The sequence below is a fragment of the Echiichthys vipera genome (genome assembly GCF_963691815.1).
Source record: "Echiichthys vipera genome assembly, chromosome: 16".
NCBI classification, from domain to species: domain Eukaryota; kingdom Metazoa; phylum Chordata; class Actinopteri; order Perciformes; family Trachinidae; genus Echiichthys; species Echiichthys vipera.
Window position 1 is genome coordinate 3,092,927 of NC_139841.1, and position 17,828 is coordinate 3,110,754.

The 17,828-nt window shown below is 41.9% G+C and overlaps 1 protein-coding gene across 1 annotated transcript in view; it reads left to right on the forward strand.

Moving 5' to 3' along the window:
• mapkap1 (MAPK associated protein 1) overlaps positions 1-17,828 on the forward strand; it is a 34,526-nt gene that overhangs the window by 10,516 nt on the left and 6,182 nt on the right. The window contains exons 3-11 of the mRNA XM_083929586.1: positions 2,306-2,395; positions 3,101-3,249; positions 5,098-5,270; positions 5,351-5,527; positions 6,151-6,260; positions 11,294-11,401; positions 11,859-11,999; positions 14,226-14,363; positions 17,581-17,678. Of these exons, the coding sequence (XP_083785712.1) occupies positions 2,306-2,395; positions 3,101-3,249; positions 5,098-5,270; positions 5,351-5,527; positions 6,151-6,260; positions 11,294-11,401; positions 11,859-11,999; positions 14,226-14,363; positions 17,581-17,678 (1,184 nt within the window). The remainder of the gene's footprint in view (positions 1-2,305; positions 2,396-3,100; positions 3,250-5,097; positions 5,271-5,350; positions 5,528-6,150; positions 6,261-11,293; positions 11,402-11,858; positions 12,000-14,225; positions 14,364-17,580; positions 17,679-17,828) is intronic.

The following is a 17,828-nucleotide window of genomic DNA, read 5'->3' on the forward strand; positions in this document are numbered from 1 at the left end:
ACTTATAAATGATCAAATCTTAAAAAAAATCAAGAAAAATATTTTTTCTTTCACTAAAATACGCACAAACAGCAATCACTGAACTGACTGAAATAGGCTATATCAAGGGCCGCTAAAAAACAAGATATCTCAATCCTTATGGAGTACAACTTTAAACCGACGCTGAGACAGTCTTTAACATTAAGACTCAGTCACCCAAGGTTCTTGTGTTTGCCCCATTAAAGTGAAATTCCGGTGTAAAATCATCCCAGGCTCTTTTTAGGTAATTACACTCATCAAATAAGCCATCGAGACAATTTTTTTTCGTGCACGAACAACTAACAGAGAAATCCGGGGCAGGCGCTAACAGGCGCTAACAGCTGAATGTGGCTAGCACGGATTAGCTTGGGGTGGCAAGTTGAACGCATTTAAACGTCTTTTTTAACCACTAATACTGCTCCAAAAACACCATTCCTCTGCAGTAGCATGAGAAGAGTCCCTACACAGAAAACAGTGACATTAGTTAGTGACAGTGTTTAAAGACTTACCAACTGGACCAGTACCAGCTCCTCTCATAGTAAAGTCCATTCAAGTCGATTACCAAATACAATCCAAAAGGAAGGAGCCCATTGATGATTTATTCCAGAAAAACACGTAATCGTTGTGGTTTGTGGCAATTTGGTGATGTATCTTTAACTCCAGTCTATTCATATTCAGTTGCGGCACTTGTAGAATGGCATTCTTCTTCAAGCACGCCTTCTTTGGGTCAGAAGCTCTCTAGGAATTATGAAGTCGTCCTCTTCCAAATGTTTGTTGCAGACACAGTAATCACTCTGCCTAAGCGTCTTGATCGGCGTCTCAGAGCACGGTCATCGTACCACAATGGCAGCCTATGAAAGTTTCTGGGTTGTAAGCTTTCATTATTGTTTCACAGCCAGGAAAGATATAAACACAAACCACACAAACCCCCTGACCTCTGCGTGACGTTTGGGTGCTGCAGGACAGATGCTGTGGGACTTTTCAAAACCTTATTCCATCTATTATTAACTTATATTCCACCAAACTGCCACAAACGACAAGGTTTACGTGTTTTGCTGGAATAAGTCATCAATGGGCTCCTTCCTTTTCGATTGGCCTTATGTAATCCACTTGAATGGACTTTACTATGAGAGGAGCTGGTACAGGAGCCAGTAGGTAAGTCTTTCAAACACTCTTTTAATAAACTCTGGATTCACTAACTATGGTGTTGGTGCTTTGTTTTCTGTGTAGGGACTCTTCTCGTGCTGCTGCAGAGATTTGGTGTTATTTTGAGCAGTATTAGTGGTTAAAAAAGACATTTAAATGCATTCAACTTGCCGCCCTGAGCTAATCAGTGTTAGCCGCATTTGGTTGCAAGCAACTGTTAGCGTCTATCCCGGATTTCTCTTTTGCATTAGTTGTTCAAAAAATTGTCTGATCGCTTATTTGATGAGTGTATTTACCTAAAAAGAGCCTGGGATGATTTTACACCGGAATTTCACTTTAATGTCAAGGGGTTGTCAGTCCATCTTTAAATGCTACAGTTTAAATTGGGATGTGGGGGTGTAATATGACATGTTGTAAAAAATAAGTATAGTGAGTTTGAATAAAAAAAACTATTGTGAATCTATTTTCAAGCTACATTCAGGGGTTTTAATTGGAAAAGTAAATATGCTTTTGGTGATGGAGGGAGTCCAAAGGTGGACAGCATGTCTCTTTTTGGCTCTCTTGAGTTTTGTGCTAAGTTTGGTGGAGTGCTGGTCTTTGTTCTGGGTTGTGGGTAGAAAGCTGCAATCCTCTAAGACTTTCAGACTTGAGATTGAGTACTGACCTGTGGTGGCTGTCTCATCAGGACTCCAACAAGACAGCCGCGAGAAACCTGGGGCTGCTGGTAAGATCAGAGGGATGAACAAAAAACGTTTGAATAAAGTATACAAATTTTATTTGATGGTAGTTCTCGTGTGTGTGTGCGTGCGTGTGTGTGCGTGTGTGTGTGTGCGTGCGTGCGTGCGTGCCTGCGTGCGTGCGTGCGTGCGTGCGTGCGTGCGTGCGTGCGTGCGTGCGTGCGTGCGTGCGTGCGTGTGTGCGTGCGTGTGTGTGTGTGTCCAAATATCACATGGAAGAGAGCGAGTGTGTGTTCCTGAAAATATACATCTTCTCATATTGCTCTCACAGGGCCAATGAAAGACATACGTTTGATATACTGCTCCGCGTACTGTTATTTTACTAGTGTTGTGTACAAAGATGTTATTTTAATTTCTTTCATCATGTTTTATGCAACGTCTTATCAAAAGTTCTTTATTTTCAGCCCAGAGACTTGAAAGGTTAAGGAAAGAACGTCAAAACCAAATCAAATGCAAGAACATCCAATGGAAAGAGAGGGCCTCCTCCCAATCAGGTAGTGTTTCTCATTATTCTTTTCAATAAATATGTTAAACTAAGTCAAATAGCAAAGCTGCACTCACTACACATTTGCGGCAAACTCTTAGCTTTCACTTATTAATGTTTCTGTGCATAGTCATTTTTAAGCAAATTAACTTTATTTTTAATAAAAATGCTGCTGAGAAATGTTAATGTTGAAATAGTTTTCCATGACATACTCTAAAATATAATACAACCACTGGATCAGTAGCTAATGGTAGTGGTTCCCACCCTGAGGTCAGGACCTCACCAAATGGTGTCAGAACAAATCTGAGGTGTTATGAGATAATTATGGCATACACACCCTCTGGGACAAGAAAGCAGAAAAAAACTATCTGGCTACAGCAATTTATTTTTATTTATTTTTTTAACCTTTCCTCTAATCTTTACTGTTCTTCCTGTGAATGTCTGGATATTTTTTTCTTCAAGAATTCAAGTATAACAAGGAATAAAGTCACCCTTAAGTTGAACTGGTGAAGAAAATTTTATTAATTTGCCTACATGTAATAAAATAAGCTCTACATTTCTCCAGTACTATAATAGTCTTAAACTAGTTTTGATCAGACTTGACATCTTTCCATTTAGTTGGATATGTTCCTGCAGTAAGAAGAAAGAAACTGTTATCAATGTACTTGAAAGTGTTTGCTACATATTGTTTATTGCTGTCACGCTTTCTGTCCAGTGGAGGATCTGGGGTCCCTGTTTGAAAAACGGGACTTTAAAGACAGGCCGCGGTCTACAGGTACCAAATCCACCCTTTCACTGCGGCTAGAGCAGTGTCCCCAGCAGCTCAACAACCCTTTCAATGAATACTCCAAATTTGACGGCAAGGTGAACTATTGCACATTTTCTTCCAGTTTATTTGTATCTTCTTTAAAGGAAACCATAACAGTTTATTTGAAAAGTTATAATGGTAAGAGAGTAATAATACGTTTTTCTGAATGTTGTCATTAAAGTGTCAGTCCGACGTGAAATCATACTAGGGTCTTCTTCTGCAAATACACTCATCAAATAAGCCATCGAGACTTTTTCCCGGCGAAATCCCAGAGATTCGCTAACAGCCGGCCGTGGCTAACACTGATTAGCTTAGGGCAGTATGGTGGAGGAATTCAAACGTCTTTTTTTAACCTTTTTTATCAGCGCCTATCATAGTAAAGTCTATTCAAGTTGATTACCAAAGTCAATCCAAAAGGAAGAAGCCCATGTTTTGATGAGGGATGGGTAATCCTCCATAGCAGTCACACAGTGTGTTGCACTATTCAATGATTCCAGTTCAAGGTAAAAAATGTCACTCTGTTGGCAGCATAAACATTCTTTTTCGGTGCCCATGGGCTCACAGTACCCACAGGCACACCAAAAAATGGCCCCACACTGAGACTGATGCTATGTCTGATGCTACCTCTACCTGTAGCTCCTTTCGGCAACATACGCCCCCATACCCTCACATGACATTTGGGTGCTGCAGGGAAATTTGCTGTCTGGGACTTTTCCAAACCTTTCACATCTATTATTAACTTATATTTCACCAAACTGCCACAAAGTTTACGTGTTTTGCTGGAATAAATCATCAATGGGCTTCTTCCTTTTGGATTGACTTTGGTAATCCACTTAAATGGACTTTACTATGAGAGGAGCTGGTACAGGGGCCAGTAGGTAAGTCTTTAAAACACTCTTTTAATAAACTCTGGGTTCACTAACTACGTTGTTGGTGTTTTGGTTTGTGTAGGGACTCTTCTCGTGCTACTGCAGAGGTTTGGTGTTATCTTGAGCAGTATTAGTGGTTAAAAAAGACGTTTTAATGCCTTCACTGTACTGCCCTGAGCTAATCACTGTTAGCCACGGCCGGCTGTTAGCGACTCTCCGGGATTTCTCATTTAATAGTTTATACACGAAAAAAAAACTTTCTTGATGGCTTATTTGATGTGTGCAAGTGTTGAAAAAGACATTGTTTGAGATGTCTCTGTTATAATAACTTGACTTTAACCTAGACAACATAACCCGTCATAAACATCCCCTGTCATAATAGGCCTAAATATCAAACTTTAAAAAAAACATTAAGCTTTATGTATTAACATTACATTAAACTGTTACGTGGTTGGTAAATACTCTGGAGCCCCACAATTTTTGTCTGTATGTTTAGGACATATCTCCATGACAACACTGAGGGGGGTGAGAGACATGAGCCTTAGTTAAATTTCCTTTGCAAAAAGAATGAATGCTCTAGATATTATTATTTTTTATTTTAAATCTCCTGCGGCCATTACGGCACTGTTGCAAGTTGTTAGTCCATTTTGCACCAGACGTCACATAACGTGATGACGTCAAGAGCGTACAAAATAATGACCTGAAAGATCTGAAAAAAGAAAAGGAATTAATGCCTTAGCTATTATGCTTTTTATTTTAGATCATTTTTAAATGTTCATGTGAACAACCACCACCTGCCACTCCATTTTTACAGGGTTAAATGATTTGTTGTAGTTTGTCTTACATTATCAATAAAAATGGAACCAAACAGAGCAGTGCAGAAGACAACTGCCTTATTTTTTATATAATGTATATATATATTTATATTAATAACTGTTCATTTACCCTGTAAGAAATGCTGTCACTTCATATTTCTCTGCTCTCTGTAATTGGGGTTTCTCTGCATGGAGTTCTCACTATGTCCTTACCTTTTAGGGCCACATTGGCACAACAGCTACAAAAAAGATAGACGTCTACCTCTCAATGCAGATGGCGCAGGAGAAATTACATCCAATGACAGTGGTAACCATTGCCAATGCCCGTGTCCACGACCTCATCGGCCTCATCTGTTGGCAGTACACAAGTGAGGGACGAGAACCCAAACTCAAGTGAGTACAAACACATTTCGGCACCAGTTTCACAGATTGGAAGCTTCTGTGGAACAATTGTGTGTCACATGTCTCCCCAGTGAGAATGTCAACGCTTACTGCCTCCACATCGCTGAGGATGATGGCGAGGTGGACACAGACTTTCCTCCACTGGACTCCAATGAGCCGATACACAAGTTTGGGTTCAGCACTCTGGCCTTGGTGGAGAAATACTCTTCACCTGGCCTCGCGTCCAGACAGTCACTGTTTGTCAGAATGTAAGTAATGGGAGTGAACATATGAATATTGTTGTTATCCAGGCCTGTGGTAACCTTAGAGCATGTTGCACACAAGCCCCCACCACAGCGACTTCCTGGTTGATCCAATACGTAAGTGGCAAAAACTGTAGTTCTCTGTGCGTCCACTAGGAGCAGGTTTCATTATAGAGCAGTTTCTCATTCTTGTTTTCACAGCATCATTAAACCTGTTTAAGGCCTGGTACTAAGAAACATTCTAGTCTGTATATTTAGGTCATATCTCCATGACAACACTGAGGGGGGTGAATATTTTTGTACCATGCTAGTATTTATAAAAGTTTATGAATAGTTAGAGGTGTGGCCTCTTGAGTGACAGCTAGCCTCTGGCCCTCACTTATCCTCAGAGGTAAACGTCAGCCAGATGGACATATGTCCCTCCCCCCATACATGCCCTTTTTTGGTAAGAGGAAATGAGGTGGAGTCAAAGTCTGACAAGAAGGAGACTGGGACAATTGGGTCAAGTTGAAAAGAACGTACCCCGACGAGTATGCTACGTCCATTTTTTATACAGTCTATAGTTGCACACCATCTGCGCTGTTGTGTTTGTAAGATATGTACTAGAAGTTGCCTTTTTTCCCTTTTAGAAATGCTGCTCATGGATTCTCTTTGATCCCTGTGGATAGTCTGAAGGTAACCATGAAGGAAATACTCCAGAAAGCACTCAAGAAGAGGAAAGGCTCACAGAAAGGCTCAGGTAATGACAATACCCTCCCCTTCTGGCTTCTGACCTGCGGCCCTTTGCTGCATGCTCTCTCTCTCTCTCTCTCTCTCTCTCTCTCTCATCAAGCTGCAACTATTCTATATTTCTCACTTGGAGGAAGAAGCGAACGAAGCGCCGCTGTATCACTGATCAGCTGATCACCGGCGATCTAAACCCATTCAGAGTGAAACGTCACCTCCGGAGTCACGGGGGCCTTTTTTATGCAATGGAAACCACGCGAGTGAACGGCCATTTGACAGGGCGTGGCCTGAAACTTTCCGAGCGGCCACATTTGACCCTAATGGAAACGCGCCTTTTGTGTTTGTCAGTCACACAAGGCCTAAGTGTTGATTGGCTATACGTCAAATGAGTAATAGCCAATCAGATAGTGTTGTGGGTGTACTTTTCTGGTGGACTTGTGAAACTTCATCAGTCACAGCCCAAGTCCTGTTCCAATTGAATAGTCTGCATCTCGCCAAGTACGTTCCAAATGCCCAGATGTGACTTGCTCCATCCATTTTGTCGAAAATGTATCGGAGGTGTCTTGTGTGGACTTCAGACAGCCAGTTAACCCAGAATGCATTGCACATTAACGGTCGTACTGCTTCCTCCCATCCTCCGGAGTCGAACTGGCCAAATCTGAACTTCTAAGCTCACAAGTCCTAACTTGGAATACTTGCTATTGAGAAAGGGCTAGTAGCTGTGTTCGAAATCATTCCATGTCATATAAGTTGTGCACTATATAGTGTGTACATCATTTTGTAGTGGTGTTCGAATTCTCCCTGGTTAATTTCATTCAATATATAGTCCACTATAAAACACCCACAATGCACAGCTAATTTGAGGGTAGTAAAACAGGTTTACAGCTGTACGATTTGTTAGAAATTGTAGTTTAGTGTCTGAAATCTGGTTTGGTCATTCCCTATATTGTGCACTATTTAATAAACATTATATAGGGGATAGTGAGTGAGTGAATGAATGAGGGAATGATTCCTAAGAGAGAGCACACACGCAGCTGCCTCAGAGCCAAAGTGAGAAACTTTCGAAAGAATTATTTAATTTACTACAAGAAATAGCAATGTACTTCAGAACAGAACTGGAGGCAATGTGTCTGGTTACTTCTCTGACAGAAGTTTGTCAAGATGTAATGTGTTTGTAACTCAAACTGTACTCAGCTGAAGTGCTTCATTACATTTATTTACTGTAAACTTGTTGTGTTGTCACATTAAACTGTAGTTCACTGGGGCGCCTAGGGGCTCAGTGGTTAGAGCAGTCGCCCTTCATACGTGCAGAGGACAAAGTCCTCAATGCATTTTCTCACTCACTCACTCACTCACTCACTCTCTCTCTCTCCCTCCCCCCCTGTGTCCTGTCACTCTTCAGATGTCCTGATAAATAAAAACCCCTGAAAAAAAGCTTTTACAATTCATGTTCCTCCCTTTACCTTTTAGCTGCTACTCTATTAGCACAAATATCAAGGAAAATGAGCAAATCAACCAGATCTGACAGGCTTTTGAAAAGCACTCGCAGTGATCTGTGTGAAGGACAGAACGAAACCCTGTCAATATTTTTTACACAGCTGAAAGGCATGCTGGGTACACCTCACTCTCCATTGCTCGGAAATTATGTTGAAATGTATGTTCCACTGTAGCAACTCAAACATTCAAAACTGTTTTTAAAGCAGGTGTTTAAAAACTTCTGCAGAGAGAGAGACTGAAGTACATTGCCTATTTTCCAGTAGTGCTGTCTGCTTCTCCCAACTGAGGGCATGCTGACCGTCATCTACCGTAGCTAACACAGTTACTATGGATAAGTACCTCATACAACCACACCACAAAAAAGCCAAACTACCTCTTTAACACTTGAAGTCATAGGAACAGAAGGACAGCTTTAATGTTGACATACATTTATTTCATCCTCTTTCCCTGAGGAGCAGAGTGCTTATCCCCGATGACTTTCTGCTCTGTCTCCCTAATCAGATGGTGGATTATGGATATTTGAAACACTTAAAAATGCTCAATAATAACAGGTAATAATTCGTAAATTCTGACACCATGACCATATAGTGCTGATTAAGTGTTGGGCTGTGGAAGAAACAGGGATGAAAGTACAGTAGTTGACCTGGCTGAGTAGAGCTGGCTTTGAAATATGATGTGCTGGAAGGCTGCAGTGGAATTTATCCCATGTGGCATGTACCAGTATATATGGGTGTATTGAATGGTGCTTGTGCACATTATCAGGCAGACTGGTGATATTTGGAGAAGTGGTAATGGCTAGCTCACATGATGGGCTGTTTGAACTGCAAATAGGCTACCAGAGCTCAGGGGATGTCGCTGTGAGTGCCTGATTTTTTTAACAACGTATTTAGGGTGCGAGCGCCGACAGCGTCAGCTAGTGTAAATTAAGGTATTTTATGGGTCTCATGCATGGGCGTGGCAAAATGCCTCAGTAGCGCCCCCCAAAAAGTTGCTAAAATTGAGCCCCTCGATAAGGTTTCACCTGGAGTTACGAAAATCAGTTGGCTCATAGAGAGTGAGGAGACTCAGGAAAAAGCCTCAACAAGCCATATCCAAAACCCAACAGGAAGTCAGCCATTTTGAGCCGAATATGAAACATAAGTCCATATTTGGCCTTTTGATAGTGCCGTACTTTAAAGAACTCATTCTAAAGCTTTAACTTGATCAACATCAAAATTGGCTCGTAACATCTCAAAACCCTTGTGATCAAAGTTACCTCATACCGTTCTGTTTTTTGTGCCTGTGGCATGGTGGCAAATATTAGCGTTTTTCCATGAAACAGAAAGTAGCTAATAACTTCAGCACAAATTGCCCAATCTGCTCCAAACTTCTGATGGTTGATGAGGGTCCGGCCCTGAACAGAACCCCATCTGTATATTCTCATATACTCATAGAGCGCCCCCTATTGGCAACAGGAAATATGTGGCTTTTTGATGGTGTCATACTTTAACAAACTCCTCCTAGAGATTGAATCCCATGACCTTCAAAATCAGCCTGTACCGTCCAAAGACGTTAGTGATTAAAGTTGCCTCATATCGTATCGTTTTTTCTGGAGGGTGTGGCCGTGGTGTGGCCATAAACATTGCCGTCTCATCAGAACAGAGTAAGCAACTATAACTTGAGCAATAATTGCGTAAATTTGCCCCAAATGTCTCATGCATGACAAGAGCCCCGCCCTGAACAAAGCTGCCATTTTCGATTTCATGGCCATTTTCCATCATTTGCACGTGTCATACTTTAACAAACTCCTCCTAGAGATTTAACCTGATTGACTTCAAAACTGGCCAGTATTGTGTGTGTGTGTGTGTGTGTGTGTGTGTGTGTGTGTGTGTGTGTGTGTGTGTGTGTGTGTGTGTGTGTGTGTGTGTGTGTGTGTGTGTGTGTGTGTGTGTGTGTGTGTGTGTGTGTGTGTGTGTGTGTGTGTGTGTGTGTGTGTGTGTGTGTGTGTGTGTGTGTGTGTGTGTGTGTGTGTGTGTGTGTGTGTGTGTGTGTGTGTGTGTGTGTGTGTGTGTGTGTGTGTGTGTGTGTGTGTGTGTGTGTGTGTGTGTGTGTGTGTGTGTGTGTGTGTGTGTGAAGTTACCTCATATCATTTAATTTTTCTGGAGCATGTGGTCGTGCTGTGTTGGTGAATATTGGTGTCACGTTATAAAACAGGAAGTTGCTGTAATTTGAGCATACATTGTCCAATCTTCACCAAATGGCTGATGAGAGTCCTGGCCTGAACAGAAGCCCATATCAATTCACTAATAGCCAGAGCGCCCCCTATTGGGGACAGGAAATATGTGGCTTTTTGATGGTATCATACTTTAATGTACTCCTCCTAGAGTTTGAATCCCATCACCTTCAAAATCAACCTGTACCGTCTAAAGACCTTAGTGATTACGTCATGTTGTTTAGTTTTACAGTCATGTTATGAAACAGAAAGTTGCTGTAACTTAAGCATACATTGTCGAATGTTTACCAGATTTCTTAAGATTGACAAGACTCTCAGCCTGAACACACCAACATCTCAATATTACCTCACAGCCACAGCGCCACCTGTTGGGAACAGGAAGTCAGCCTAATATGACAAACTTCATCCGATTCACTTCAAATTTTCAATGTGTGTTCTTCATTTGAGTTATAGCAAGGCAAAGCTTCTTTGGATAGGTGCTCTCTAGTGCCACACGGTGGACGCATTAAGTGGGGCAAAAGTTTCCATAAATTGCATGTTGACCCATGCCCTTCGTGCAGTGTTCAAAGCTAGCTGAGACACGCAAACTCACCGGCCAGAGTCCGGCCAGTTCCCCCGATGTGCACCGGGTGCGAGGGCCTGTTCATCACTGCTTGCAGCTTTAATTTCTGTTTAAACCTTTGCTAAACCTTTGCTATATAGAATATAAACTGCTGATGTGGGAAGTGGAATGGTATATAAAAATATATATGTACGTATTAACTATATGTAAAATTCTGTTCAGCCTTAGTATATTGAAAACATGAAAGCAAATGCTGACTGGAATGCTCACTCTGACACCCTCTGTTACAGCTCCTGTCTCTTTAAGACCCCTCCCCAAAATCCCAGTCTGCTCTGATTGGTCAGTGTTTCTGAGTCTTATACATCTCCACTCTGCTCTCGCTGTCTCTGTACCGTACAATCAACCAAACTAAAAGCTACTCAAGTGGACATGTTCCAGCAGGAATGTGATCCGAAACAGGGAAGAAATCAGCAACCAAGATTTGGACTGGACACGGACTGAGCCGAGAGTAGGAAACACTGTTGGAAACGTTCTGGACCTAATTATCTGACGGTTTAACCCCATTTAATATGAACATCCCACACTGTAACATTATATATATATATATATATATATATATATATATATATATATATATATATATATATATATATAAGGAAAAGCACAATAGATGAGGCTTTTGAGCTTCAGCAAGAGAGATGTCCACCACTTAATTCTAGAACTTTTAAAAAGCTAATGTTTGTTTTTGTCGTCTGACTCCATAATTGTACAACAGGGCCCATGTATCGTTTGGAGAAGCAGTCGGAGCCAAACGTTGCAGTAGACCTGGACTCTACACTGGAGAGCCAGAGCACTCTGGAGTTTTGCCTGGTCAGAGAAAACAGTAAGTAATCCCAGTAGGTTACCACCACAACTGCCTTATCCTCTCAATGAATGACTACCGATGTTGTTACACTCCTCACCTTGCCTCTTACACAGGAGTTTCGATGGTGATTCCACATCTTAGGATAATTTAGGCAATTTACCTTGCTTATTCTGTCTTCTTCTGTGTCATTTTCCCCACCTCGGTCAATCTACCGTCCTCATTTAGATAGCATCCATATTCATGAGCTATGTAGCATACGCCATTTATGGTAGATAGTGGGAGTAAAAGTGGGATGACACTGGGCGGAATTTATCGGTATCTATAAAGGAAAAATTGCGTGCAAATGTGCACCACACAGTTTTATAAATGAGGCCCCAGATATCCCTAAAACACAGCACAATCTTTTTTTGTGCAGCAATGCTCCTAAGTTATCCTTTTAGATTGTTTTTGTGATGGATTTTCCTTGTGTCCCCAGGCTCCAGGGGTGAGGAGAGCTCAGAGGAAGACCCTCCTATTGACATCACCACCGTCCAAGACATGTTGAGCAGTCATCATTATAAGTCCTTCAAGATTAGCATGATCCACAAGCTGCGCTTCACCACAGATGTCCAGCTAGGTACATACTGCTTACTACAGGCTGTTAAACTCAGACGTGTCATCAGTTTTCCCCACCTCCAAAAGTAACAGTTACAGTAACATTTGTTTGAAATATTTCACATAACTTTTTTCATGTATGCAGCAGTTTGTTCTTCGACTGATTTTATTTTTTTTGATGTTTTTGGCTGAGTCATTTTAAAGTGAAAACTCTGCAAATGAGATATGCATCCATATGGCTAACACCTGGGCTCGACTGTGGCTCCGGGGGTATAGTGGTTGTTCCCCATACCAAAGTTCAATTCAATTCAATTCAATTTTATTTATAGTGTCAAATCATAACAAAAGTTATCTCAGGACACTTTACAGAGTAGGTAAAGACCACACTCAATGACTTATTTATGATTTACATAGACCCAACAATTCCTCTGTAGAGTACAGTGGCAACGAAAACCTTCCCTATAACAGGCAGGAACGTCAGACAGACCCAGCTCTGTGGAGGACGGCCATCTGTCTTGAACGGTTGGGGAGGAAGAAAAGGAGAGAGAAAGAGAGAAAAGACACACAGATGGACAGAGAGAGACAGACAGACACACTTCCAGAGATGCAAGCAAAGCCTAACAGTAACTATAATATTTATAGTAATGTGAATATGACGTATATGTTAAGGCAGTTAATACAACAGAATAGTAGAAACAAGCACAGCTAAGGTGACAGAATATGAAAATGATAATAATTATGGTGGCAAACATGATCAATGATGAGTAGTGGCAATAGCAGCTACGATACAGCTACAAATTTTATAGTTTATTAAACTAGTGATAGTATATATGAGTAACAGTGACAATAGCAGCAGGAAGCGTCATGTAGGACCACGGCAGCAAGCACCACCACGATCAGCAGAGACCTGTTCAGCTGTTCTATCCCCAGCTCCTCTGGTCCACATGTTAAAGTGTCCTTGGGCAAGACACTGAACCCTCACCACTGAGCTCCCTGTGCTGTGCATGGGTTTGAATGGAAGTCGCTCTGGATAAAACCGTCAGCTTAATGTAATGTAATGTAAAAAGTCATTATCCTCCACAACTGATGATCCCTAGTGTTATAGTACAGTATAAATTGTAAAATCGACTCTAAATCAGTGTGTACTCCACCTGCCACCCACCCAAATTAATTATTTCCTCTGCTTTAAAGACCTGCACCTGCATGGACATTTCACTCCCCCGTACTAGTCCCTGTATGTGTTTCTGCTCCGTGCAATATAGCCAGTGAAGAAAGCCAAACATTGTTCATGTGAACACTCACCGTTCATTTGTTCATGCAAACGACCATCTGTTCATGTGAACATTAATCTGTTCACGTGACGTTCATCTGTTCACGTGAACGTTAATCTGTTCATGTGAACGTTCATCTGTTCATGTGAACGTTCATCTGTGCATGTGAACGTTCAATTCATCTGTTCATATGAACGTTCAGTTCATCTGTTCATGTGAACGCTCAGTTCACCTGTTCATGTGAACGCTCACAGTTCACCTGTTCATGTGAACGCTCACAGTTCACCTGTTCATGTGAACGCTCACAGTTCACCTGTTCATGTGAACGTTCATCTGTTCATGTGGACGTTCACCGTTCATCTGTTCATGTTAGCGTTCATCTGTTCATGTGAACATTAATCGGTTCATGTGAATTTTCATGTGAACATTCATGTGTTCATCTGTTCTTGTGACCGTTAATCTGTTCATGTGAACGCTCACAGTTCACCTGTTCATGTGAACGCTCACAGTTCACCTGTTCATGTGAACGCTCACAGTTCACCTGTTCATGTGAACGTAAAACGTTTGTCAACCGTTCCACCCCTAAGTGTTATAGTGTTATACATAGGGTTATGCTATTAATTAATAAATTTATTTATTTGACATATTGCCCAACTGACAATTTGGCCGTCAATAACTTCATCAGCCGAACAACTGAACCTGATGCTGGCTAACATAAACCTCAGTTGTGGGTCAGTTGTTCTGAAATTGCAGCACATGAAACATGCTGAGATTTTCCCTCACTGCCCCTCCAATAACAGACAAATGGTGACTCGAGACTAGTTCCAATGGTGAGACTGTGCTACATTCTGGATGACAAAACTGTAATCCTCTGCAAGACCTCCAGCCACAAACTTCATTTTTTTGTAACATCATGTCTGTATGTTTATGGAATATGTTTTCCATTCATAAACTGACATGATTTTTTCTTTCTTCAGGCGTTTCAGGAGAGAAAGTAGAGATCGATCCTGTCACCAATCAGAAGGCCAGTACCAAGTTCTGGATTCGACAGAAACCCATCTCGATTGACTCGGACCACCTCTGTGCCTGTGACCTTGTAGAGGAGAGAAGCCCCAGTGAGTGGACCACTTCTACGTCTCTTCATGCTATTAACAGTAGAAGCCACCTCTCTGACACAGTCCTATTTTCTTCCTTAATATATGTTTTCAGTTGCACACATCCAGATACATGCTCAGCCCATCATAGCTTTTCACTTAAGACTGTGTGCTAAAATTGAGTCCTCTTGAACCTTAATTTCCTCAGCTCAATGTCGATTTATTAGCTGCTCTGTAGCTTTCCATCATATTACATGATCTTCATGCAGCAGATAGAGATTGCTCATTTGCATTTCATTTAGATGATGCTTTTATCCAAAGAGACTTCCAATAAGTGTATTCAACCATTAGGGTACCAACCAGAAGAGCTAGAATTTAGTCAGTGTGTTAGCTTCAAATAAGCCAAACTAGAGAGTGCTACATACTATATATGTGCAATTTTTTTTTTCCGTTCAAAAAATCTCCTTAGCCAAGGTGCAGTCAAAAGGGATGCGTTTTCAGCCTGTGGTGGAAGATGTGTACACTTTCTGCTCTCCGAATGTCGATTGGGATCATATATATTCATTCCATCATTTGGGATTGAGGACAGCAAACAGTCATGACTTAGTCGAATGCGGAAAGGGTGGGGGCTACCACAGAGTTTTCAAGGGTGATGGTAAGGTTTTTTTTACAGCAAGGAATATCTGTCTTGTCTAGGTTGAGTTTCAGGTGGTGTGTGGATATCCATTGAGAAATGTCAGTCAGACAGCCAGAGATCAGATCTGCTACAAGCAACTTTGTAGCAGATCTTACTCTTACAACTTACCCTCTCTTTTCCTCAGTCCGACACACTCGCGTGTGTCGGACTGAGGAAAAGAGAGAGTAAGTTGGGTGTCATCTGCGCAGCTGTGAAGGGCAAACTATGTGGGTGAATAACAGAACTGAGAGTCGGTGTACGGAGAGAAGAGGAGGGGACCCAGGACTGAACCTTGAGGGACCCCAGTAGTAAGTGGACAGGGTTCTGACACAGAGCCTCTCCAAGTTACTCAGTATGTGCGTTTTTATAGGCGGGATGTGAGCAGGGAGAGTGCAGAGCCTGAGATACCTAATTCCTGAAAGGTGGAAACAAGGATCTGATGGTTAACTATGTCAAATGCTGCAGAAAGGTCCAAGAGGATGAGTGCAGACGAGAGAAAGGCTGCCCTATCCATGTGATGATGCTCAGTGACAGCAAGAAGGGCAGTTTCTGTTGAGTGGACAGCCTTAAAACCAGACTGGTGAGGATCAAGAAGTTTGTTCAGGTGAAGGTAGGAAGAGAGTGGTTAAAGACAGCACGCTCCAGTGTTTTGGAGAGAAATGGAAGAAGAGACACCGGTCTGTAGCTGGTAGGGGTAATTGACTGGAAAAGGTGAGAAGGGATGGGTCAAGGGGGCAGGTGGTTGGCGGGCCGAGGTTATTCAGGTAAGAACTTTATCAGGAGATAGGGGGGTGAAAGAGGATAGCAAAGGGGATGAAGATGAGATTGGTGGAAAGGTGAGATCAGGAGGTGGGGCGGAGAATGAAGAGCGTATGTCATCCACCATTTCTGTGAAGTATTTTACAAAGTTGCTTGGTAGAAGGGAGGATGGAGGAGGAGGATTGGGGCGTGAAGGAGGTTAGAGAAGATGGAGAAGAGTTTTCTGGGGTTTGAGGAGGATCGAATTTTAGTCTGAGAGAAAGACAGCAGAGATGGAGGCAGTGAAGGAGGAGAGAAGGGATTGATAGGTAAGCAGGTCATCAGGGTGTTTTGATTTCCACCATTTTCTTTCTGCTGTCCGTAGAGTGGCTTTCTCAGCACACACTGAGTCAGAAAATCACGGGGCTCGGAAGGACTTACGAACTCGCCGTGAAGTAAGGGGACAGAGTAGAGAGGAGAGTGTCTCTGGCAGAGTTGGGATGCATGAGTGAGAGAGTTAGTTGAAGGGAGGGCTGAAAGCACAGATTAGACCAAAGAGGAGGGAAAGAGGGATCAGATGTTGCGACGGACAGGTACTGTATCTGTTGATGGGTTGTCAGATGTGGAGAGTGGGAGAGAGTAGGATATGAAGAAGTGGTTGGAGACATGAAGTGGAGTTACAGTGAGGTTGGAGGTAGAGCAGTTCCTGGTAAATATGAGATCAAGGAGATTACCAGCTTTGTGAGTAGGTTGAGAGGGAGTGAGCGAAAGATAAAAAGAGGAAGATAATCCATATATTGCAAAAAAAAATCAGGATATTTACATATTTATGGCCCATTAAATATCAACATAAATGAAGCTGCTGGCTGCAGAACATTGATTTTGAAGCTAAAAGGATCTTCAAGATCAGTATGCCTTAAACGCTAAAAAAGTCTTATTGTGGTGTCAGTCAGGCCTTTGAGTCCATATTTTATTTCTTCTGACAGATATTGTACAATAACATGCTTACAACTGGGCCCTGCAAAGTATAACACAAACATGCATGGGGCCATGCAACTTGTGCTGCTTGTTGTGTCTGTAAATCATAAAGAAGTCAGTTGTGTCTAGACCGTCTCTATATTTAAAGTGTCTTGAGATAACTTTTGTTATGATTTGGCACTATAAATAAAATTGAATAGCGTTGAATTGAATGCTGGGGTAAGTAGTGTGTGCATTAGTTAAGTTATTTATGGCCATTATGATAGGCAAAACTCAGTGGAGAAAGGCTGGCAGTGCTACAGCAGCAATTGTTGTCAGTGTGCAGGGTGCAAGGTATGCGGCCCAGGTGCAAGCCATCAGACAAATGCAGTGCAGTAAAGTACAATACCTCCCAAATGCAGTGGAGTGCAAGCAGAAAGGAGCATGAAATGGAAACACTCAAGTGAAGCAGAAATACCTCAAAATTATACTTAATCACAGAGTTCTTGAGTGCATTTGTAGCTAGCCACATTCCACCACTGCTTTTTACAGGGACCCTTTACTATTGGCCGGTCCACTCTTGATGGTTCAGTGGTGTTACAAACTAACTACTCAGAGAATTCATGTAATGCTGATATAATTGCTGATGGGATTTGACGACAGTGATTTTTGTCATTTTAACTAGCGAACGTGCTGCGTGCGTGCGCGCCAAACATTTGACTTAATCTTATTAACAAATGTGTGTCCTATGACGAATCAGATGGCTTTTATATTTGGATCATTTACAGTGCTCTCTCTTTTTGTGTGATATGTGCATCTTTTCTGTTGTTTGTCCAATTAAACAAGTTTTTCCTCTGTGTCTCACAGGTCATGCAATATTTAAGCTTACTTATCTCAGTAACCATGACTACAAGCCGCTCTTCTTTGAGTCTGATGCTGCTACCGTCAATGAAATAGTGCTGAAGGTGAGTTTTGACCTCTGTGTTCTGCCATGTTTTTCTTTTCAAAGGTTTTCACAGTTTAGGTTTAGTCTGGGCATGTAACAAGGTCGCAGGTGCAAGTGGCCGAAATGGGTTTCTCAGGAGGTTGGCTGGAGCCTTCCTTAGAGATAGGGT